The following is a 26,043-nucleotide window of genomic DNA, read 5'->3' on the forward strand; positions in this document are numbered from 1 at the left end:
GGACTGGAAAGGACCTCGAGAGGTCATCGAGTCCAGTCCCCTGCCCTCATGGCAGGACCAAATACTGTCTAGACCATCCCTGATAGACATTTATCTAACCTACTCTTAAATATTTCCAGAGATGGAGATTGCACAACCTCCCTAGGCAATTTATTCCAGTGTTTAACCACCGTAACAGTTAGGAACTTCGATGAAAACACAAATTACATACCTTGCAATCAAAACTGAATTGTCTCAAAGAATCTCATCAGGTCACTTACAAGACATCTGTGAGAAAAGGTGATGTCTATCAAATTTAGATTTTGGGTTGACGTGAGCAACAGAAGCCTACTTTAGTAATATGGATTGTAGGCTCAATCCCACAGTTCATTAGGTAAAGGTCTCATTGACTTGCATATGCCCATGCATTTAAAACAAACTGCAATAATTAAAGATGTATTTTTTCATAGAAAATAAAATACTATTTTCCATGGAGCAAAATGATAAATTTTCCACTTTTTTTTTCTTGTTAGAGATATGCTTTAATAGGACTGTTTACTCTAGGGACTAGGAAAGTTCGTTCCACTTTCTCCTAAATTGAGGTTTCTTCCCCTTCTTCTACTGAATGGTTTGGTTTGGTCCACTTTTGGTGCTGAAACACAGGATGGGAGGGGATACTTGGGAAAGTGGACTTTTGGCAAGCTGGGGCTGGTATGGAGCTCTGCTTCCCAGCAGAGGGACAACATAGTCCATTAAGCACGGAAAGCTTCCATAAAGTAAAACCCAAACTGAGTTTGCAAAATCTGGCATGAATATAATTTCAGATTTTAAAGCCAACAAATCCTCATTGGGGATTTCATCGACAGAAGTTTTCAATAATTTAAAAATATGGTTTGTACATAAATCCTTTGAAACAATGGAAGACATTAGGAAAACATTGCTGTGCAGTCTCCTGGTCTGATTTTTCTTCTCACCATTTAAGAAGGCAGTGATGTCTAAGAAGTCCAAGCAGCAGACCACAGGTCGTGAAGGTTATTTTTTTTAGAACTTTGTATCAAGGTGATACTGGAGATTAATATGGGAAATACCACCACTGCCAAAAGAAAAATGAGAACCTCAGACACTGCATCTGCAAGTTTCTCCTTAGGAATCCTTGTGGCTCACTCTTCAGATTAAGAAGGCTAGGACACTGGTAAATTTCACATCAGAGAAAACACATCGCCCCATCAACAGCATCAGAAAAAAATGCCAAAATGACCAGCTGTGGAAAAGTAACTGTTTAACACCTCACCAGGCACAAGGGGAAAACAGAATTCATGCAAAAAATAAAAAATAAACCCAGTCCAGCAGGCTCAGGCAAAGTGTATCAGAAAAGTTGGATAATTTGTGGGTGATGTGTGCGCATCACCATGCTGATTACCCTTTCTACCTGAACCTGTCCTTCAAGTATGGGTATCTTTGCCCTCAACTTGTCTTACTTTTTCAGTGTGGACTGGGAGCTCCTTTTGCAGCGTTGGAGGAGCTGAGACGATTTGGAGTTCCACTGCCTCAGCTGAATATCTTTTGGAGCTTTCTGATACTGGCCTTGGTGAGCCTGACATGGATTGAGCCATTTATCCAGGGCAATCAAGAAGAGGGGAGGTACTCATCTTTTTGCTATCCTATCCACTCTGGGAGTGGCTAGGTTGGTATTTTTTGTTTGTTTGTTGCTTGCTGGGACTGGAGTAGACCCCTTCCTTAATGACTCTTCAGGTTTCCTATTGACTGGGTTTATTTTTTCTTTCACTGTTTCTTTTTTTGCATGAATTTTGTGTTTCTCCATGTACTGCCAATGAATGGTATTAAAGGAGTTCAGAAAATACAGAGCCTGATTTTTCAAATGTGTGGGTCATTAATGGAATGTCCAAATCTTGTCTTTCAGTACTTTCATCAGTCAATAGGCTTGTCAGGCTTTTTACAAGTTCATGTGCCAGTTTGAGTTGCTAAGTGCAGGATTTAGATGTCCTTTTTCCCCATGTTAGAAAATTGAACTCACTTTTTTAGGTGGAATTTTCAAATATTCCAAATTTACTTATGTTGTTAGAAATGAAAGAAAATGACTTTCACAGCACTGTGTGGAATTCAAATTCAGTAACTGCACTGGCTTTCATTGTAGCCATTGTAGAAATTATAGTAATTTAATCCATTGTTCTGCAGTGTCTGGCAGACAGCAACTTCTTTGTGATCAGTATAGCTGAATGAATTTGTGGGTACTCATTCAAAAATACATATAAAAATTAAGCTCAAATATCAAACAAAAGTGAATTTTGAATTGTATATTCATTTGTAAAATTCACAGTTCATGCTGATTTTGTTAGATACATAAGCCATCATTTAGGGAGCAAAAGCAATGCTCCTGACTTATGTAACTATTCAACACAGCAGAAATTGGCAATATTTGCAACTTACAAATAAAAAGCAAACAAATGATCTGCAAAGCAAAAATCATTTATTGAAGGAATTTTTCATTGTAAATAATGAAAGAATTAGAAAATTTTGTAATTTGTTCATGGTCAATTAGTGAACAAAAAAAAGTAAGTTGAGTAAATTATTTAATATGATGCATCTGTTCTGCTCTGGTGACTAGTTTTTATGTTATCCCAGGCAACGTGTGAAAATAGTGCTCTGATTGTGGAGTCCCATATAAACTACAGGGGATGTTGTTAATTACAGCTTTATTCTGCAAAGTGAAGGTATCTGGTAAAATGACTGACTTCTGCATTCTTTACCAAAACACCTTCTCTGGTATTACCTGCATTTTCTAGATTATATAAATGAAGAATGGCATTTAAGTGACTTTCCAAAGGTTACATAGGAGTGGGAGAGTAACAAACCTTGATCTCTGCATGTCAATGTGTTATTTGCTAGACTGCAAGCTTTTCATACAGATTGCTTCAAATTGCTGTACTTAGGCCAAATATAATGTTGGGCTAATATGTCTGCACATTTTTTGTCAAGTACTTAAAGAGCTATAGATGAAAAGATAGGATAAAATATTAAGAGTGCACTATGTTTCAAAAGAAATCATGGAAGCTTTAGTAATAATTTAAAACAGCATTTGATCAACTTAAAAGGTGCTGTATCATGATTTGTTAATTAAGTTAGCAGATCTAAAAGTTATATTCTTAGTCATGTTTTGCTATAATTCTTTTTTCAAATCCAAACATAAATTTTAATACTGAATTAAACTGCATCCTATTAATTACTGAAGAACTGCATTCCAGATGTGCTGATATGTGAATCATCCTTTGTCTATTATGACAATTTCAGATTAATTAAACCAAATAAAAATTATAATTCAGTATCCTGTGTTTCTTTTTTTGTTTTGTTATCACAAAGTATATTTGTGGAGCAAAAGAGGTCTTTTAAGGAAAAATGTTGTCATTTGATATTTGTGCACTGGACACAGTTTAGTTTTCATTGAAATTAAATATAAGCTTTACATAAGAACAGCCCTACTGGGTCAGACCAAAGGTCCATCTAGCCCAGTATCCTGTCTTCCAACAGTGGCCGGTGCCAGGTGCCCCAGAGGGAATGAACAGAACAGGTAATCATCAAATGATCCATCCCCTGTCACTCATTCCCAGCTTCTGGCAAACAGACAATCCTGGGGACACCATTCCTGCCCATCCTGGCTAATAGCCATTGATGGACCAAGTTTTGCTGTTATGTTTTAAATAGAGCACACATGTTATTATATTTTTAAAGTTCAAGAACTGATTAGATGAAATTTGAATTAGTTGAATATTTCATTCTAAAGTTATTTAAAAGATCTTGCCACTTTGTAGGAAAAACTAACAATTGTATAGTCTTAATACAGTCTGTGAATATCAATATTTGTGTGATAGTATAGGGGTAAGGTGTAGAATTCTCTCTCTCTCTGTGATGAAAACATACCAAATAGCAACTTAACTGAAAAGGAATATTAGGCTTAAACCAAAACTACATTGTTACATACTTTACATGGAATAAAGACTTAGTAGTGTACCTGGATAAAAGTTCAGTGGTGGATTCTCTGTGGTGATTAATTGTAGAACAGACATAGCAGAGATCCTAAAATAATACTTAGTAAAAAGGCAATTTGGAAGCTTACCTCAACTCTAAATTCAGGAAGCCAAATTCTGTTCTCACTCAATGTGACTACATTGGGTCAAAATTGACCTTGTTTTTTTAAAACAGCATGAACATGTTTTAATATAGGTTATACAATTCTATAGAGAGTAGGAGGCTTTAGGAGATTAGATTCATCAGTGTGTTGTGCCCCAGAAATGAAGGGTCTATAAAATCACTATAATATCCTGACAAATGGGGAGATGCTATTGGGTGCATAACTGACCCTACTCCACTCCACAGGAACTTTGGCACAGGAGATATAGTTGGTGTGGTGTTACATACAGCTATTCTTGGCTGGTGTAAATGCCCACAGGAATTATTGCAGCTGGGGAACAAATTAGGGCAATCTTTCAGTCTGCTGTAACTTGTTTTGGGGCACCTGACTGGCCCACAGAAGCCCCAGCATATGCAAGGTGTGTAACTTTAAGTGTGTGCGTAGTCCTGTTGACTTCTGCACATGGTTAAGTGTTTAACTTGATCAGAATCTTAACTCATGGGAATACAGAGCTATATATTTAGCTGTATCTTATTGTTCTAACTCTTCAATAAATACAGATTTTCCAAGACTTGCAAGTCACACCAAAGTAGTTAATCTTTTCCCTTTGCATTTATACTTAAATGGTGACCTAGAACTCAGGGTTTATATGGTTGTTAAAGCCTGTTGCCAACTCTTGACAGTGCTAAAGGTTAACTATTAAAGAAACCAACAACAACAACCCACAACTGCCCCTTTAAGGCACTATGCCAAAAATTATCCTTATAAGCCCAAGGTTACATGAAGAATTGAAATTTGCACTGGGTTCTGCAACAACCTCTTAGAATATAAAAGGAACTGAGAAAAATGTAACAGAAACAGCTGTAGTATTGTCCCGCAGTTTTAAACAAATGTATATAGCAGATCTATTTTATTTGTTCGTATTTGTCCAGTGACCGCTCAATTATATTTGTGTTGATTCTATGGTCAAGCAGTATTTTTACTGTGATTATGTTTCTGGTACTTTGGGAGATTTATTTATTTGACTCTTTGATGCTTAATGTTATATGTATTTGAAGTGAAGGTCCAGTCAAGGTCCCTGTCTTACTCTAAATTAAACAATGGTCTATTGATAATGTTAGTTTGCATGTAATGTCCTGTTGAAAGAGGGATCACTAATAGCTATGGGTGGACAGAGTGAAGTGGTGCAGGTGCTTTCTGTTCCAACTTGTAATTTAAAGGAATCTTATTACTCCCTGACAAGGAGAAAAGAGTGGAACACGTTAGTATGAAATTTATCTTGTAGTGGTTAGAGAGTCCTGCAGATTTTGAGAGAGGGTATTTGAAGAAATTTTTGCTAGAAAAAACAAAGCTAATGACTGCTGCCATGTGTTGTGATCTTGATAAAGTGTATTGCACAGTTAGTTGACCATTAATGGCCCAAAATACATCTGATACTAGCACTGGCTTATTCTTACATATCAGTAGTTTGACAGATACTGAGACTGAGACAACATTTTGATGGCTCTAAAACAAAAATTTGACTTCTAAACTATTTAATTTATTTATTTACTTACTTCAGATATACTTATTTTAGGAAAATAAGTGTTATGGTACCAGAGAATTTCAGTTTAAGAACATCTTCTGATAAATTATTTAAATATGCCTCTGATTTTTAAATAGCAAAATCCTAGATTTTACAAATAACCATTTAGCAGTAACTAGAATGACAATAACAAAACCTTTTTGTTATATAATATATTCAGCAACAAAGTGGGATGAAAGTTAGGCCAAGGCTGACTGCTTTCAAAAATCCCATAGCTAAATTTTGGGAGAAGTGAAAGTATCCTCTTTTAAACAAGACTTTTTCTTAGCAATGTTTCAAATTACAATTAATGATGTTCTTAAGTATTCACAGCCGGAGCAAATCAGCTTGCTCTGTGACATAGTGAACAACAAACAACAACTTCTGGCCTTTAATAAGGCCCAGCTTGTATTTCCATGTGAGGCATTTATTTTGGATCAATTGACATGCTTTCAGAACTCATTCTTACTATTTATTTCTGTTGTATATGTATATATCCGCTTTCTTTGCAATCAAAGACCTGATCTGTCTCTCACTAAAGTCAATGGGAGCTTTCCATTGAGTTTAAAACAGATTTTAGATCTGATCCAGCTAACTTTGTTATATTCTTTTGGATTAAAAGAGAGCCTCCACTAAGGTCAATGGAAGCATAGTTAAACCAGTCCTGAGTGCTTTTGAAAATCTGAAATTCAGTGTGGAATGTACTTGTTGTCTTTCCCCATTTTTGGATTCAGGTAAAACCATGGTAGAAAAAAATAATGTAATTATGTAACTTTTTTTGTCTCAGGTTCAAGAAGAGAACGTTGTGGGTATCGTATCATACGCCGTCATCGTAATGCAGAAGATCAAGTGCATTGCACTGGCAAAGCTAAAAAGAATAGTGAAAATACAACCCGAGTGAAAGAAATCCTTCTTTGTTCACTCAGTCCTGAGCAGTTTGTTTTAACGTTACTTGAAGCTGAACCTCCTAATGTGTTGCTGGTGAGTCGCCCCAGCAAGCCATTTACAGAAGTCTCCATGATGATGTCATTGACAAAACTTGCAGACAAAGAATTGGTTCACATGATTGGTTGGGCCAAGAAAATTCCTGGTAAGAATTTCAAAAACTATTTTTTTCCATAGAAATTTTGTACTAAGTACAAATACCTCTACCATAAATATGAATCCATTGTTTAGATTCTGAGGTAGAAGCAGCGTGGTGATAAATGTGTAGGTTCAAGGCCTTAAGATTTTACTTTTAAAATGGCAGTGGAAAACTTACAAATTCTGCAACAAAAAAAGTGAAAATTCTGTGCACAATATTTTAAAATACTGCAGAATTCTGCATATTTGATTTGTCAAAATCACACCGTATAATCACACCAGTTTCAATTATTTTTGGTCATTTATTTCAAAGTACCTATCAGCAAGTGTGTCTGTAACAATATAGACAACAAAAAAAGATTCAGGAAATGTTTTTTGACAAATAGATTCCTTACTAGGCATATTAATACAGAACTCTGAGTAATAATTCATTAAAGCTACAGTACAGAACTGTATTTCCCGCACCCTTCAGAAGCAGTGCAAAGGCTTGGGGGAGTCAGGGGTAATGGAGGGGGAAGTAATTGCTGGGAAGGAGCCTGGGCGTGAACTTGGAGGGTTGTTGGGTATGTGTAGGAAAAGTATGGAACAGGTTTTTTGCGGGGCAGGGAAGGATTGTTAGGGAGCTTCCCCCCTGCAGACCCCGGCTGACCCCTAGCCTCTTGCATTCAGTTATGTACATCTTTCACTGTCCCTATGTCCCCTTGCATCCCCATGTCTCCTTGCATCCCCTGTCCACGTGTCCCTCCACCCCCAAGCAGCCACCCCCCTGTCCCCATGTGGCCCCGCATCTCCCTCCTCTTTATAGCCCTGCACCTCCATTCCCATTCAGCCCCTGCCCCAGTCTGTCCTACCTGACTAGCCCTTATGACCCCCTGTCTGTGACTCCCCAGCAGACCCATGCTGTCTGTCCCCCGTAGCCCCTGTCTTCTGACCTGGCCCAACAGGTGCTGTGAAGAAGGTAGGCTATTTCTTCTTCGAGTGCTTGCTCATATCGATTCCAATTAGGTGTGCGTGTGCCGCATGCACCATCGTCGGAAGATTTTACTCTAGCAACACTCGGTGGATCAGCTGAGGCGCCCACTGGAGTGGTGCCTTTACGGCGCCGGATTTATACCCCAGCCAACCCAGCGCTCTCTCAGTTCCTTCTTACTGCCCGTGACGGTTGTTGGAACTGTGGAGCGTGGTTTAGCAGAACTCCACTTCCCTAGCTTCTAGTGTAGCACTCGTTTATAGTTGTAAATAGTTTTAAAAGTAGTTATTAGTTCTTTAGTAGTAGTTAATAGTTATTCTTCGTGTAAATAGTAGTTGGGGGTAAGGGGCTTCTCCCCTTCCCTCCTTCCCGGTACCCAGGCTGATGCCTAGGTCTCTGGGTTTCAAACTGTGCTCGGCCTGCCTTAAACCAATGCCTACGGGAGACCCCCACGACTCCTGCTTGAAATGCCTGGGGGAATCTCATCAATCCGATAAGTGCAGCATTTGTAAGGCATTCAAGCCTTGGACTAAAAAGGAGTGGGACTTTCGCTTGAAGCAGCTCCTTATGGAAGCGGCACTTATCCTGATGTCCTTGGCTCCGTGCTGAGACCCAGTGCCGACTTTATCAGTTCGAAGCACGCCTGCAGCACCGGAGGCTCTCTTTTAATCCAAAAGGGTCAGCACCACGTCCGGACACCGACAAAGACTCCTGGCACCGGATGTCTCTGGCACCTCTACCAGCGTGGTGCTGCTCGCTGTCTCCAGGACCGAGGAAGCAGCATAAACAACCTGCTGTTCCCTTGCAGTTGCTGGCACCGCCTGTGTCTCCCTCGGAGCCACGTCCCGTGTTGGACTGTCCCGCAAAGGCACCAACCCCGGTACCGTTGAGTCCGGTGCACTTAAGCTCCCTGGTGCGTACCATGGTCGAGCTTGGGCTGCCGTCCACTCCGGAGACTTTCTCCACGGCCTGCGACCTGATTGCGCTCACCGAGCCAAGACCGTCGCAACCTTCGGTACCACTGGTACGGGCTGTTCCCTCAAAAGGAAAGCCCTCCATGCTGCGTCCTCCATCGCAGATCACCATCTCGGCGCCGGTCACACTCGTGGTGCTGCTCCGCCTCACGAAGATCTTCTTCCCAGTAGGGTCAGTACTGGTCCAGCTCCTGGAACCGATGCCGACGCCGGACTGAGAGCCGATCTACTCAGAGTCGATCCCGGCACCGTTCCGCCCATAGATCTTCGTCGAAGTCCAGATCTGCCTCCTGGCACCGATATGACCGCTGGTCCCGCTCAGGATCGTGGTACCGCTCGAGACCACGGCGCCGATCTCCATGTCCGTGGTGCGGTACCACACAACAAGGCGACCCAGCATATGCGCTCGGCTCCACCTTGGCCGTCCCGTCCCACCTCGAGGTCGTCCCAGGCAGAAAGTGGCTACCATGTCCAGGACCAAGATGCGGATGGTGCTAGCCAATGGCACGATGATGGACAGGATCCTGGTCAGGGACCTCCGCAATGGTCCTTTTGGACCCCTTGGGCATACCATCAGGCCCAAGGTGTCCCCTTGGGGGCTTCTCGCTCTGCCCACTTGGAGCCCCTGGTACTGGAGGCCACTGTGAGTCGCCCTGCCCTGGGTGTTTCGTAGGCGACAGCTCTGCCCTCATTTCAGGCCCATGCCATTAGCATGGTGGACCTACGGTTGCCGGACCCTCCCCAGCAAGACCTTCCCCAGGACTTGTTAGTCTCAGGAGTATCCTCTTCGTTTTCACCCAACGAGGCGGTGGCGGGTACATCCTCCTCTGACCCCCCAGCTATAGACCTCTGTGCCCACCAGGAGTTGCTCCACAGGGAGGCACAAAACATGAGCCTCCAGGTGGAGGAGGTGGTGGAGGTCGAGGATCCTGTAGTGGACATTCTGTCTGCCGACACCACGACCAGAATAGCCTTGCCCTTTATCCGGACTATCCAGGCTAATGCCACTACGATCTGGCAATATCCAACCTCTATTCCTCCTACTGCCAAAGGGGTGGAGAGGAAGTATTTGGTCCCCTCCAAGGACTACGAATAATTGTATATTCACCCCCAGCTGTGCTCCCTCATTGTACAGTCTGTTAACAAGAGAGAAAGACACGGCCAACAAGCTCCTGCTCCTAAATCCAAGGACACTAGACGCCTAGATTTATTTGGGCGCAAAATTTACTCTACTGGCGGCTTGCAGCTCAGAGTAGCTAACCAGCAGGCCCTCTTGAGCCGCTACAATTATAATACCTGGAACTCAATGCAAAAATTCAAAGAATTTATTCCTCAGGAGTCCAGGAAGGAGTTCGGGGCCCTACTAGGGGAGGGCAAGAAGGTAGCCAGAACATCTTTGCAAGCCTCAATAGATGCGGCAGACTCGGCGGCTAGGACTCTAGCCTCAGGCGTAGCTATGCGCCACATCTCGTGGCTATAGGTCTCCGGTCTCCCACCAGAACTCCAGCAGACTATTCAGGACCTACCCTTGGATGGCCATGGTCTGTTTTCAGATAAGACTGACTCCAGACTTCAGAGTCTGAAGGACAACGGGGCCATCATGCGTTCACTGGGCATGCATACCCCGGTGACGCAACGTAGGCCCTTCCAACCCCAACCACAGCGCATCTACCCTAATCCCTGGCCAAGACAGAACTTCTCTAGAAGACGCGGCCAGGGTGGTAGGCAGAGACAGTCTGGTCCTCAGACGGGCCAGAACCAGGGCCCCCCCAAACCATCGGCAGGGTCCAAACAAAATTTTTGAAGGTGCGCCCGAGGGTGGAGCACCAGTCTCCTTCCAGGATCCTTCCCCGCCTTTCAACAACTGCCTCTCCTATTTCCTCCCTGCGTGGTCCCGTATAACGTCAGACCGCTGGGTCCTACGTACGGTGGAAAGTGGATACCGCCTTCAGTTTTTCTCCCCCTCCACCACCTTCCCTCCTCGTCCCTCTTCAGGGACCCCTCTCACGAGCAACTCCTTCTACAGGAGGTGCAAAACGCTCCTAGCTATCGGAGCTATAGATATGTTTCAGTTATTGGTAATGCAAAGAACAAGTATTAAATCATAACCTTATTTGTTCTGGCCTAGAAAATCCACAGTTTTATGCCAACCCTGTCATTATGACCTACCGCTTTTCTCTCTTTTTTTAATTCTTACAAAATCAGAATGTAACTGATCACAAATCTCTGTTCAAGAAGGGCCCAGGAGAACAATAGGAACAGTTTTGCCAGTAAAGCTGTGAAACAACGGATTTTTCACTTCAGAAAAATTGAAGAAAATTTTTTCAAGTTGAACTGAAAACAAAATATTTCAAAACTTCTAGCAAATTGAAAAGTCAAAAAATTAATTTCAGGTTGAATTAAATGCTTTGTCTTTTGACTCAATCAAAACATTCTGTTTTGGTTTTTACTATTTAAAATGTTTTTGAATTTAAAAAAAATATTTTATTTGGAACTAAAAAATTTGAAACCTTTTGTTTAGAAAACGTTGAAACAGAATTTTTCATTTTTTTGGAATATATTTTAGGTTTTAAGTAACAGTGGGGTAGCCGTGTTAGTCTGAATCTGTAAAAAGCAACAGAGGGTCCTGTGGCACCTTTTAAGACTAACAGAAGTATTGGAGCATAAGCTTTCGTGGGTGAATGCCCACTTCATCAGACGCAAGATCTTCACCCATGAAAGCTTATGCTCCAATACTTCTGTTAGTCTTAAAGGTGCCACAGGACCCTCTGTTGCATTTTAGGTTTTGTTTTTTTTAACTAAAACAGTTAAGTAGAACTGACACAAATTTATGAAACATTTCAGTGTTAACAAATATACACTTTCTGTTGAAAAATAATTTTGGTTGAAAAATTTCATCCAGATCTACTCGCCAGTCTAAGTGGCAGATCATTGACAAAGTTGTATGAAGAGGCTTGCCTTCTCTTTGGCCACATTGTTTAGCATATACTAAGCCAATGACTGTAGTCCCTCAGTTTCCTGAGAACTAAATTCACCAACAGAATAGTAGCTAAATAAAAGAAACATTTAAACAATAAAGGAACACCGAGATACAGCATCATAGGACTCAACCAGGCAAACACTTCTCTTCAAGCATAGTGCTTACTACTAAGAGTCCCAGTAAGACTACTGTAGGACTACTAGTGGTAGTGAGTATGACATCTGGTGGTAAGTGTTTGCAGGATTGAGTTTATGATTGAGAGATGAACTAGATGGTGAGAACTCATGGCAAGATGAAGAAAGAAGATTAGACTGAGAACTGAGACTTGTATGTCCTGATGCTGAATGTCTAAACCAGGGATCGGCAACCTTTGGCACACAGCTCGTCAGGGTAAGCACCCTGGCAGGCTGGGCTGGTTTGTTTACCTGCCACGTTCGCAGGTTTGGCCAATCGCGTCTCCCACTGGCCGTGGTTCGCCGTTCCAGGCCAATGGGGGCGGTGGCCAGCACATCCCTCGGCCTGCGCCGCTTTCCGCAGCCCCCATTGGCCTGGCGAGCCACGTGCCAAAAGTTGCTGATCCCTGGTCTAAACCATTCACCCTTATTCCTAGTGGTGTAAAATATGTACAAATTTAAGGAAGAGAACGCTAAACAGTGATTCCTATTGTGCATCAGTATGTTTTGTTACTGTTCGGGTTGACTGGAGAAACTGCAGAACTGTACTCCATTGGAATATGTGGTTCTGTCGAAATTACACATTTTGCAAAATTAGGTTAATTTTATTTTGGGGACAAGTTCCAGTGTGTTTAGAAAGAAATGTATGTTTTGTTTTGGTTTTTTCAAATGCATTTTCTCTGTAACTATTGTATTTAAAGCATTTAAAATAATCTGAAAAAAATATTTTTTTTCCACAGAGAATTATGAAAATTTCAGTTTTCAATCCAGTTTGAATAGAGCCAAATTTTAAAATTTCAAGTCCTTCATGGAACAGAATTTTAATTGCAGCTCTGATTACTATATTTTGTTGCTGAGTTTTTGTTTGGTTTGGTTTTTGCGTACTAGTAGTGTCTTTATTTTCAGAGCATTGCAAATCTTGGGGATATTCCAACTACAAGAAAAAAGTTAAGGCAATTAGAAATCATCATACAGATCCTAGAAGCATTATCAGAATATTGTGTATGTTATTTTTACTAATTAGCTTGTGTCTTATAGAATAAAAATAGACCATTAGTTTTAGAACAATGCAGAAATAGAAGTGACATTAAATTGAATGCATTTCCAATTCTGAGTGCCCAACACTACCTCTTGTGATAGCTAACACAACTTTTACTTGTTATCTTATTTTATCACTCAAAGTAGAAGTGACAGTAATGGGTAGGTGCATTATATTAGTTACTTTCCTACATGGCAAGCTATAGCTGCTTTTCATAAGTATTTTTTTAAATTAATATTTTCTTTAATTTGAATATGTTTTTGTATTTTTTAGGTTTATTTTTGGTCATATTGTTCTATTGTGACTGCAATTTGCCACACTGGCTTTTCTCTATTGCAGAATATATTTTTGGTGTTAGTGGGTGTGATCAAGCTGAAATATTTTTCTCAGTTTAGCGGCATAGAAATCTTCGAATTATTTTTGCTTTTAAAGTTTAAATTCTTTTTAGGTTAGCTAGTTTAACATAGTAGTGATCAGGAACTGTACTGTTCACTGTTGTCTACTTCTGCTATGTTCTTTTTCATATAGATTCAAAGGCCAGAAGGGACTATTGCTCATATCTTGAATACTGTGTGCAGATGTGGTCACCCCATCTCAAAAAAGATATATTGGACTTGGAAAAGATTCCGAAAAGGGCAATAAAATGATTAGGGGTACAGAATGGCTGCGGTATGAGGAGAGATTAATAAGACTGGGACTTTTCAGCTTGGAAAAGAGACGTCTAAGGGAGGATATGATAGAGGTCTATAAAATCATGACTGGTGTGGAGAAAGTAAATAAGGAAGTGTTATTTACTCCTCCTCAAAACACAAGAACTAGGGGCCACCAAATGAAAGTAATAGGCAGCAGGTTTAAAACAAACAAAAGGAAGTATTTTTTTCACACAACGCCCAGTCAACCTGTGGAACTCCTTGCCAGAGGATGTTGTGAAGGCCAAGACTATAACAGTATTCAAAAAAGAACTAGATAAGTTCATGGAGGCTAGGTCCAGCCAGGATTGGCAGGGTTGGTGTCCCTAGTCTCTGTTTGCCAGAAGCTGGGAATGGGCAACAAGAGATGGATCACTTGATGATTACCTGTTCTGTTCATTCCATCTGAGGCACCTGGCATTGGCCACTGTCGTATGACAGGATAGTGGGCTAGATGGACCTTTGGTCTGACCCAGTATGGCCGTTCTTATGTTCTTATTGTGATCATCTAATCTGACCTCCTGTATTACACTGGCAATAGAAATAGGCTGACTAGAACTCATTCCCACTATATACCATTGAGTTCCATAGCTTAGTAGGACTTTTGAAATAGGGTGACCAGAAACAAACACAATATTCCAGGTGAGAGTGTACCATTTCATTTATATAGTGGCATTAGAACATTTTAATTTTATAATGGCATCTTATTTATTATTCTGCAAATTTTGTTTTTGTGTATTTGGGGTGGGGGTTTTTTTGGTATGCTTTTTTGACTGCCACTGTACATTGATCAAAAGTTTTTTCCTTTCACTGTCTAAAGTGACAGGTCCTATTCCTGCATGGTTACAGTTAATTTACAACTCAGCAAAGTGATGCACATTTTCTTAACTTTGATATGTGTCCCTATGATTTTTCTTAGTCTTCTCTGGCTTTGACTGACCTAAATCTTCATTTAGAGAAGACACATACAAGGGGGCACACAATAGAAGTATACAAAATACCAAATTATATAGATAAGACTCTGTGCGATAATTGGATCCAGATTCTGTGACACTGGCAGTAATTCTATATCAGCTGAAAATTAAAAATCGATGTTTTTATTAAATTAAATATGAAAGAATTATATAATCCATACAGTAGCCAGTGTTGTTTATTTTGATATTAAGTTTGATTTGTTGTTGCCACAACCCAAGTTTTCATTATTTAAAATCTATATTTTTAGACCTCATGACATAATTGTGTCTCCCTGAGTCTGCAGACTGCCTGAAACAATAACTCTGAAAAGCATGAGCTGCTCCATTTATCACCATGGAATGTTAACACTGAACTGCAGATCACTTTAACAAAAACAGACAGCTACTGTGCTTTATGCGTAATCCCATACTGCCTCCCATACCAGAACAGATTCCAAAAGCCCCAACTGCCCATTCCATAGCTACCAAAACCTCCAGCTTCACCCTGACAACTTCTACAAAGCCGTCATTTTCAATTAAAAAATATCTCACTTATTGAAAACAAATGTTCTAGAGCACAACCTGCAGCAAGCAGTGAATTTCACAGCATATTCCATGGCAGAAGAATCGTAGAAAACATGGGACCCTGGGTCTAGAGAAGGTAAATTGGAAGCTCCTATTTTCCCCTTTCTCTTACTATAAGAAGGGGCTATTGAATGAAATTGAAAGGCAATACATTTAAAACTTACACAAAGGGAATACTTTTCACAAAATGTATAGGAACATGTGGAACTCATTACTACTATACATCAAGTCCAGTAGTTGAGTAGATTTAAAAAAAGGAATTGGGCATTTTTATGAATAATGAGAACATCCACAGATATATTAGGCAGGATAACAAGAACCTAAGTGGCTATAAAAATCTCATGATATAAAAATCTAATACAACTGATTGAAAAGGGTTAGGAATAAACTGCATCTATGGTCAGGTTACTTCATGATTTTCCACTGTGGGGTTTTAGAGGAATTATGGGTGTTTGTTGGGAAGTCACACACTTTGTTTAGGTGCGCAACTATAAATACCCAGGTTTGACAAGGCTTAAGCTTGGTTGTGAACACGGGTGCACTGAGATTAGACCACTGGTCTGGTCCCTTGTTCCGTTTGTCCCTCCTTGATTTTTGAGCCTCATAACATTTGACCATCCTTTTTGTTTCTTCCATTTTTAATTCTCTTTGTGTATTCTCTCCCCTTCTGTTTATCTCTGTTTTTCTGTTTCTTAATCATCCTCTGTACCCGAGCAGTGTCCTATTAGGAGCAACAGCGGAGGATCAGTTCCCCAGTAGGAGCAGTAGAATGTAATGTAACGAGTTACACTCTGCTACTGCTTCTTCTGTTCCTTTGTTGCTGCTAATAGAAATTTACCTTGCACAGAGAGGTGTGTAGACCTAGAGCTGCCTCTGTGCATACAGAGGAATTTCATCCTATATGCAAAAGCAGTAACACAAGTATGATTCTTCATGATTTTAAAACTGTTTTGTGGTGAACTTTCTCCACAACATATAACTTGTGACTATTTTCTTCTAGTGTCTGAGATATTTTCTGTGCTCTTTTTTAACCTTTTTTTTTTTTAAACAAAATAATGAAACAGATAGGTGGACATGTCTGATGTTACTATTTCATTGTTTTAGGCTTCATAGAGCTCAGTCTGTATGACCAAGTGAGGCTTTTGGAGAGTTGTTGGATGGAAGTTTTAATGGTGGGTCTGATGTGGAGGTCGATTGATTATCCTGGCAAGCTAATTTTTGCACCAGATCTTGTATTAGACAGGTGAGGAAAAATATAAATTAGTCTCTTCTGATGTATGTTTATTTTCAGCATATGGTAAAAGGGAGCATATAGCCATTAGGGATACTATTAACATTTCACATTTGAAAGTAAATGATACTGTAAAAATAATGTTATGAGGTTCCTAATCTCTCCAGAAGGAACTCTGGACAAAAATAATATTGTCAGGTGGATCAAACTTGTGAGTTCCTTAATAATTCCTGTCATAAATAACTATTTTCAGAGTAGCAGCCGTGTTAGTCTGTATCCGCAAAAAGAACAGGAGTACTTGTGGCACCTTAGAGACTAACAAATTTATTAGAGCATAAGCTTTCGTGGACTACAGCCCACTTCCTGTTCTTTTTATAAATAACTATGTTCAACATATCAGTATTTGTTGATTTCTCTAGTGGCTGTCCAGCACTCTAGACACTTACCAGATTTTTAAAAAACACAATTTAAAAATCGTTTTTGTAGCTACTAGATTCCCCCAAGAAAGACTAGACATGTTATCAAAACATAACATATATGATCCCCACCTAAATATACTTTTATAGCATCTTCTCCATTTGCAGTATCATTACAGTACACTAATTTTTCTAAATATGGCAAAAATAACAGGCTTTGCAATGTTAGTGAAGTAGGAATAGCTGTGTGTCTGTGTGCTATGTAAATAAAATAAACACTGAAAACTTTTCTTTAGTTGAGTTAATTCCATATGTTACAAGTGACCATATTGCCATTTTCAGGCATCCGCATAGCAGTGTGTGCCAGTTGGATGGGATGTAATATGAACAATTCTCTGCGAGACCTAATCAGAATTTGAGCAGGTTCCCAAAGGTGAAAAGTCAATGAAGTAATCTACTCTCCTACCTGGCCCTAACATATTGTTTCTTAAGCACTTTGCACCTATGGGGAAAAAAAGCAAAAATTGAGATCTGTAACATTAATGTGCCTGAGTGAGATACAAAGCATCATCTTATAGGCTGCAGATAGTTAAAAGGCAATATTGGTTCTGTAACAAAGGAAACAAATTCTGTTTCCAAATGATATGGCATAAATGTTGATTTACTTACATAAAAATCATTTCAAGGATATGCTTTGTTCAAGACCATACTAAATAAATTACTAAGAAAAGTGTGTTACACATTGGATTTTTTATAGAAGCAGGTATGTTCTGAATATGGATTGCCTGTTGTATACATTCCCTCATCTCAGCAAGGTAGGGCAGAGTTTGGCTCAGCAGACATTAAGGGTATTCTGTAAATTAAAACAAAGTTTTCAAGAAGTTATATGTGGTCTGTGATCCGATTTTTATGGAGATCTTCAGCTACTGTAGGAAATGTACCTTCTCAAACAAATAGTTATTTGTAAAGTTCACTTCTCTTTTAAATCAATGATAGCTTGTCCTTCAAATCCTTCCTTAAAATTTTCCTTTGTTGTGATGCCTACAAAAAAACTTGACCACACGCAGTTAGTGAGCTGAGATCACTGTTGATCATGCTGACCAATATTGTCTAATTGTTTCCTTGTACTCCACTGTCTCTATTTCCATCTGTTGTCTCTTTTCTTATACTTAAATTGTAAACTCTTTTGGGCAGGGGGATCATCTCTTTGTTCTATGTTTATATAGGGATGAGGGGAAATGTGTAGAAGGAATTCTGGAAATCTTTGACATGCTCCTGGCCACAACATCAAGATTTCGAGAGCTGAAATTACAGCACAAGGAGTATCTGTGTGTCAAGGCTATGATTCTTCTCAATTCCAGTGAGTACACATTTTCCCTTGAGGTATGTCAAGTTGTGCTGACTATTTAGGGGAAAAATCTGTGTCTAAAATTGGCAAAAATATCAAAGGACACATGAACCATTGAAAAAGAATGAAAAAAAATAGAAAGTGCTTTTTGTTGCTAACATTTTAATGGCTTTATGTTTGGTATATTCAGTCAAGTCCTAGGTCATATTATTATTAGATATTTTTGGGCTGCATTCTAGGGTAAAAGCTGATAAAGGGACTCAAAAGTCTGTACGCGCTCTTCGGGGAGTGGAGTTTATGGCCCACAGAAGGGTCAGGGGCTTGTCCTTTTAAATTGCTGGAGCCTGCTGATCAGTGGGAAATTCTGCTCCTATCCCTCTGGATCAGGAGCATTTGTGATGTGGATAAGCCCCTCTGGGCTGCTGTCTGCCGTCTCTTTGCTCCCTTGATACCAGTTTTTTTTTTATTATTATAATTCACCAGCAGAAATAATTTAAAGCATTCAGCTGATCTGCAAAATGTTTTTGGGAACTACATCCCTGGTTTAGGAGTAGCAGCCCTGTTAGTCTTTATCCGCAAAAAGAACAGGAGTACTTGTGGCACCTTAGAGACTAACACATAACATGCTCAAATAAATGTATTGGCCCTGTTCTTGGTAGACTTCGCTGTAATCATTTCATCCCAGAGTCCATCCTGTAGTGATGTGTCCCAAAACAACATCTGTATAAACAAAATATGATATTGTTTATATCTACTATTTTCAGTATGTAGTGTGACAAAGTTCCTCCTCTATCTTGGTGGGTCCTGTGCTTATTGGCAGATTTTCTTGCCTCAGAGATTCACCATGTGGGTTGGGGAACAGCCCAGAGACCTTCCCCTCTGGGCGAATCCACAGTCCAGGTCAATTGGGAGGTTTGGGGGGAACCCAGGCCTGCCCTCTACTCCGGGTTCCAGCCCAGAGCCCTGTGGACTGCAGCTGTCTATAGTGCCTCCTGTAACAGCTGCATGACAGCTACAACTCCCTGGGCTACTTCCCCATGGCCTCCTCCAATCACCTTCCTTATTCTCACCACAGGACCTTCCTCCTGGTGTCTGATAACGCTAGTGCTCCTCGGTCCTCCAGCAGCACACCCTCTCACACTCAGCTCCTTGCGCCTCTTGCTCCCAGCTCCTCACACTCACACCACAAACTGAAGTGAGCTCCTTTTTAAAACCCAGGTGCCCTGATTAGCCTGCCTGCCTTAACTGGTTCTAGCAGGTTCCTGATTACTCTAGTGCAGCCCCTGCTCTGGTCACTCAGGGAACAGAAAACTACTCATCCAGTGACCAGTATATTTGCCCTCTACCGGACTCCTGTACCCCACTGGTCTGGGTCTGTCACAATAGCCTCAGGATAATTCTGAAGGGGAATCAGAGATACTTATGTCCAGCTGTTGTCTATCCATAAATAAGTAAAATACCAGTATTTTAACAGAAAACAGAATTTTATCCTTTTATTTAGCAAGTTTGTCAACACATTTTCTTAAGAGTCTTGCTCATCTAATAATCTAAATATGTGATCAAAACCATTTCACAAGTACAAAAAAGTCAAGCTTGTTAAAAAATTATTCAGACAAACAAAAATGTGATGGTTGCAAAACAGCCATGTTAGAAAAAAGCTAGCCATTTAAATGGTAAAATTAAATGAGATACCATTGAAGAGAACTCAGTACTGCCTCCTAAATCTCTGTGTGGGCTTAAAAACCATAGGTATTCACAAGTGCTCATATTATTGGTACAAGGCTCCTTCCATTTCATTTGAGGGCAAAACAGAAGGGGGACATAATCTCCTGTCAACATGCATAGGGTGATGGCTGGCATGATCTTTTTTTAAACATGGAAGCATTTAAGGTAGAATTTTTAAAAGCATCTACTTGATTTAGAAGCACAAGTCTATGGTACTTAGACTCCTAAATCACTTATCTGTCTTTGAAAATCCCACCCTTAGAGAGAGATCATTGATCTCTGATACCAGGCAGAGTACTTTTTGGGGGTAGGGCTGTGGGGCTATTATTTTTCTTTCTTTTTCTTTTCCTTTCCTTTGGGACTCACTGCCTTAAATAATTATTTTCTTACAGGTTTCAGAGTAACAGCCGTGTTAGTCTGTATCCGCAAAAAGAAGAACAGGAGTACTTGTGGCACCTTAGAGACTAACAAATTTATTAGAGCATAAGCTTTCGTGGACTACAGCCCACTTCTTCGGATGCATATAGAATGGAACATATATTGAGGAGATATATATACACACATACAGAGAGCATAAACAGGCAGAGGGGCATTGCTGGCACATGATGGCATATATCACATTGGTAGATGTGCAGGTGAACGAGCCCCTGATGGTATGGCTGATGTGATTAGGTCCTATGATGATGTCACTTGAATAGATATGTGGACAGAGTTGGCATCGGGGTTTGTTACAAGGATAGGTTCCTGGCTTAGTGGTTTTGTTCAGTGATGTGTGGTTGCTGGTGAGTATTTGCTTTAGGTTGGGGGGTTGTCTGTAAGCGAGGACAGGTCTGTCTCCCAAGATCTGTGAGAATAAAGGATCATCTTTCAGGATAGGTTGTAGATCTCTGATGATGCGCTGGAGAGGTTTTAGTTGGGGGCTGAAGGTGACAGCTAGTGGTGTTCTGTTATTTTCTTTGTTGGGCCTGTCTTGTAGGAGGTGACTTCTGGGTACTCGTCTGGCTCTGTCAATCTGTTTTTTCACTTCAGCAGGTGGGTATTGTAGTTTTAAGAATGCTTGATAGAGATCTTGTAGGTGCTTGTCTCTATCCGAGGGATTGGAGCAAATGCCATGTGCCAGCAATGCCCCTCTGCCATGTACATTGGCCAAACCGGACAGTCTCTACGCAAAAGAATTAATGGACACAAATCTGACATCAGGAATCAAAATACTCAAAAACCAGTGGGAGAACACTTTAACCTGTCTGGTCATTCAGTGACAGACCTGCGGGTGGCTATATTACAACAGAAAAACTTCAAAAACAGACTCCAAAGAGAGACTGGTGAGCTAGAATTGATATGCAAACTAGACACAATCAACTCCGGTTTGAATAAGGACTGGGAATGGCTGAGCCATTACAAACATTGACTCTATCTCCCCTTGTAAGTACTCTCACACTTATTATCAAACTGTCTGTACTCGGCTAGCTTGATTATCACTTCAAAAGTTTTTTTTTCTCTTAATTAATTGGCCTCTCAGAGTTGGTAAGACAACTCCCACCTGTTTATGCTCTCTGTATGTGTGTATATATATCTCCTCAATATATGTTCCATTCTATATGCATCCGAAGAAGTGGGCTGTAGTCCACGAAAGCTTATGCTCTAATAAATTTGTTAGTCTCTAAGGTGCCACAAGTACTCCTGTTCTTCTATTTTCTTACAGGGTCCTTACATGGTCAGGGTGTTTCAGGTATCTTGTGTAAGCGCCTCAGTTTAAACTCAGTAATCCTATCCCATGCCTGTATGATTTTTTTTTTACAAGGCCAGCCTAGACAAGGACAAGAAGAAAGACATAAATACAGTGCAGGGAATTTTGGGAAAGGACAATCTTAGTAAATCTTGAAATTAGATGTATGTTTAATTTTACAAATGTTGAATATGTGATAACTATGCTGTGGGTAGTCTGTTAATCCTTGAAGGCACCAGCTCTATGGCAGTCTGTTAGACAAATCTCCCATTCAAGTCTGTGGAAGATTTTCCAGCATACAGGCTGCATAACTGGCCTGAAAGTGATTGCTATCATAATGTTGAAATGCCCATTTAGAAATTGGGATTTTTAAATTGTTTCAGTGGATTAAGAAAATTATAGTTAAAAAAAAATCAAAATCTTGCAGTCCTTACTTTGGGGATGCTTCCATTTAAATTACAGTAATGAGGACTGCAGGATTTAGCCCATAGTTTGATACTGTGTGCTTCCATATAACTTCTTGGGTGAAATGGTGTACTGGTATAGCTTTTGGCATTAAAATATTTCATGTCAATGCATGACAAATTGCAGACAGGAATATGGATGCTATGGATAGACATGACAGATTTTAAGTTTAGATTTCTTTTCTATGCTCTGAAAGCTTTTTTGTTTAAAAATGACTGGCCATTGTTTTCTAATTTTTATTTATCCAATTGAAAGCATCTGACTTAGGCTACTTTGTCCCTTTATGCTGTAGGACAAAGTATTTTTTTAATATCTCTGCATATAGTTGGTAAACACTGAATGCTAGATTTAAACTTCCCTAATGACACTGCTCTACAGCCAAAATGCTTCTGAAATAAATGTAGTCAAACTTTACTAATTCTGGGTCACTGAGAACGAAAATGATGCTTAAAATTGTTGATTGGCTCTAGTTTTCAAGATATGCTATTGGGTCAGTATATACGACCCTTGACTTGGGAATGACGGAGGATAAGTGAGTTATAAAGGGAAGGGATCTCAATTTAAACAAGAAATGACTAAAATACATCTTTGATTGGATCTATGAATAAATCTATGACTGGGTTTGGACAGTACTTGCTTTTTAGGCAAAACAGTGAATGATGCAATCTGAGGCTGGTATTGCGTCAGACATGATATGAATTGCATCATGTTATTCCTAGAAGTCATGGATGATGCAATCATAACGAAGCTTACATCACTCTGCTGAACAAATTGCCCTATATCAGCTCTAGAAATCATACAGTGTCGTGCTCTCTTATTTGTCAGTGTTTGATTTTGCAAAGGGACACATTTCTGTTTAGCCAAAGTGAGCAGAGATGCCTCGTACTTGTGTGAACAGTGCAGATAACTTCTGCTATGTTTGTGGTGAAGTGACTTTTGCATCCCAAAAGCGCAGTATAACCAGTATGGTTAAGAAAGCCTATCACCTTTATTTTGGCTGCAAAATTGGAGATCACGACAAGAGGTGGGCCCCACACATATGCTGCAACACTTGTGCAACAAATCTTCGCTAGTGGTTGAACAGGAAAAGGAAATCTATGCCTTTTGCAGTGCCAATGATTTGGAGAGAGCCAACAGATCATACCAGCAATTGTTACTTCTGCATGGTGCCTCCAGTTGGGAAAGGTGTGTCAAAGAAGAAAAAGTGGACTGTGCATTATCCAAACATTCCATCAGCTATACGCCCAGTACCCCACGGAGAAGGACTGCCGGTTCCTGATGCACCAGAATCATTCTCACTTGAGTCAGACGAGGAAGAGGATGAAACTTCTGGTCCTGAACCATCAATGTCACAGGACCCACATTTTCTCCCATCCTCCTCCTCTGAACCATACCTCATAACACAAGGTGAACTGAATGACCTTGTCAGAGATTTGGAACTACCCAAGAGTAAGGCAGAGCTGTTGGGCTCCAGACTACAGCAGTGGAATCTCCTGGCAGGTGATGTTAGGGTTTCCATGTTCCGTGACCGTCAAAAGGATCTTGTCCCATTCTTCTTCATGGAAGGTGATCTTGTAGCCTGCAACAACATCGATGGTGTGATGGCAGCCCACAACGTCATTCACGATCCAGATGAGTGGAGACTGTTCATTGATTCATTGAAGACGAGTCTTAAAGCTGTTTTACTGCATAATGGCAATGTTTTGCCATCAATTCCAGTTGGTCATGCAGTCCATATGAAGGAAACCTATGACAACATGAAACAACTTTTGAGGTGCATAAACTATGACCAACATCAGTGGCAGCTTTGTAGTGATTTGAAGGTTGTTGCTCTCTTGCTTGGTCTGCAGACTGGATACGCAAAGTACTGCTGTTTTCTCTGCGAATGGGATAGTCGTGCAAGAGATTCCCACTACATCAAGAAAGATTGGCCACTCCGACAGTCATTGGAGCCTGGGAGGAAAAGTGTTCAGCATCCACCACTTGTTGAATCAAGGAAGATTTTGTAAAAAGCAACAGAGGGTCCTGTGGCACCTTTGAGACTAACAGAAGTACTGGGAGCATAACCACCCTTACACATCAAGCTGGGTCTGATGAAGAACTTTGTCAAGGCCATTAACAAAACACAAGCAGCTTTCAAGTACCTCCGTGGAAAATTTCCAAGGTTAAGTGAAGCTAAGATAAAGGAAGGTGTCTTTGTGGGTCCTCAGATTCGTGAACTTCTTCGAGATGATGCATTTGACCATGCACTGCGTGGCAAGGAAAAGACGGTATGGAAAGCCTTCCAGTTGGTGGCAATAAATTTTCTCGGAAACAACACGGCAGACAACTACAGGTTGTTGGTGGAAAACCTCCTCAAGGCATACAAAAGCCTTGGTTGCAACATGTCACTAAAGATAAATTTTTTGCACACTCATCTAGATTTTTTTCCACCGAACTGCGGAGCAGTGAGCAACGAGTAGGCGAGCAATTTCACCAGGACATTGCAACAATGCAGAAATGCTATCAGGGCAAATGGAGCCCATCAATGCTTGCAGGCTATTGCTGGACAGTGACAAGAGATGCTCCATTTAATTAATACAAGAGACAAACCAAGAAGCGCCGAGTAGACACTAAATAGGACTAAACTATGTACATAATAGTTTTTTGCCTTTTGTGTCATAATAAATTTTATTTATATAACCCTTTTGCTGATTTTTAAAGTGTTACATAAACAGGACAGGTGAAATATTTATCATGTAAAGCAACCATAAACACATGAAAAGACCTAGGTTTACAATTTATGATTAAAACTCTATCTACACAATATACATAGACATAAAATGTAAAAACTTAAATATCTTAAACAGTAGCCAATCAGTTGTTTTAATTGTCATATTTGAATTCAGCACATCAAAATACATAATAAATAGCACATTTTATCTCTGAAGCAGACGACTTCTCAAAAATTGTAGACCAGTGTGATCAGAGAGGACCATATTATAGATTTAAAACTTGTAAAACAAGCACAGACACTGAGCTACAAAAGCTTCTACTTTTACAAGGGTATCTACACTCTTTGGACCTTATTTGAGGGTCTGGCCCTTTGTCTATGGGCTTGTCTACACTGGCACTTTACAGCGCTGCAACTTTCTTGCTCGGGTGTGAAAAAACACCGCCCTGAGCGCAGCAAGTTTCAGCGCTGTAAAGCGCCAGTATAGACCGTGCGCCAGCGCTGGGAGCCACGCCAGCGCTCTAAAAAAACCACCTCCACGAGGGGCATAGCTACCAGCTCTGCTGGGACTACACAAGCCATGTTAAAGCGCTGCCGTGGCAGCGCTTTAATATTGCCAGTGTAGACTAGCCCTATGTCTGTCTCTCATATGCTGAAGAGTCTATGCTTTTAAGTGAGCAGTGTGATAACAGTACATGGGATAACCTAATAATAATTTGTTGTCCAGATTTTCACAGCAAGTCACCTGTCTGCTCTCTGAAGACAAAAGCTAAAAGGGTTCTTAGGCTTAGGCTTATACAAGGATCTGATATATTTTCTTATTGCCATTTGCTGGTATGTAAAACACCATAAGCTCTTAAACAACTACTAAATTGTTTTATTTTTTTTACTATGGTGCCTTTAATATAGTTCTGTAATCCCTGTTCTTTTTTTCCTTTCTGTGAGTAAGAATGGGATCTTAGTGTTCTATCTATTGATACAGAATCTAACAATCTATTGACTTTCCAGTGTGAATTGTAGTTTGCAGAAAGCTCTTTCCTCAGTCTTCTCCAGTTCCTGACAAAGGCAAGTTATCTGCAGCTGTTCTATAATCTGCAGCAGACCTGCTATCTAGTAAAATATGTGGCAAATCAAGTTGTGTAGAAGCTACATTGTGGTTTCTTCTTCTTCATGGATAATTCAGCATTATTAAATTAAAAGAAGCATAATTAAGTAAACATTTTTCAGTTGTCAGAGTCCCACTATTCCCACTGCAGCAGCCCAGGACACAACATTGAACAGGT

The 26,043-nt window shown here is 40.3% G+C and overlaps 1 protein-coding gene across 1 annotated transcript in view; it reads left to right on the forward strand.

Annotated features, from left to right (window-relative positions):
- Positions 1–26,043, forward strand: part of ESR2 (estrogen receptor 2) — a 70,655-nt gene that overhangs the window by 16,730 nt on the left and 27,882 nt on the right. The window contains exons 4-6 of the mRNA XM_005285890.5: positions 6,478–6,780; positions 16,241–16,379; positions 18,010–18,143. Of these exons, the coding sequence (XP_005285947.2) occupies positions 6,478–6,780; positions 16,241–16,379; positions 18,010–18,143 (576 nt within the window). The remainder of the gene's footprint in view (positions 1–6,477; positions 6,781–16,240; positions 16,380–18,009; positions 18,144–26,043) is intronic.

This window comes from Chrysemys picta, chromosome 4 (assembly GCF_011386835.1).
Source record: "Chrysemys picta bellii isolate R12L10 chromosome 4, ASM1138683v2, whole genome shotgun sequence".
Taxonomy (NCBI): domain Eukaryota; kingdom Metazoa; phylum Chordata; order Testudines; family Emydidae; genus Chrysemys; species Chrysemys picta.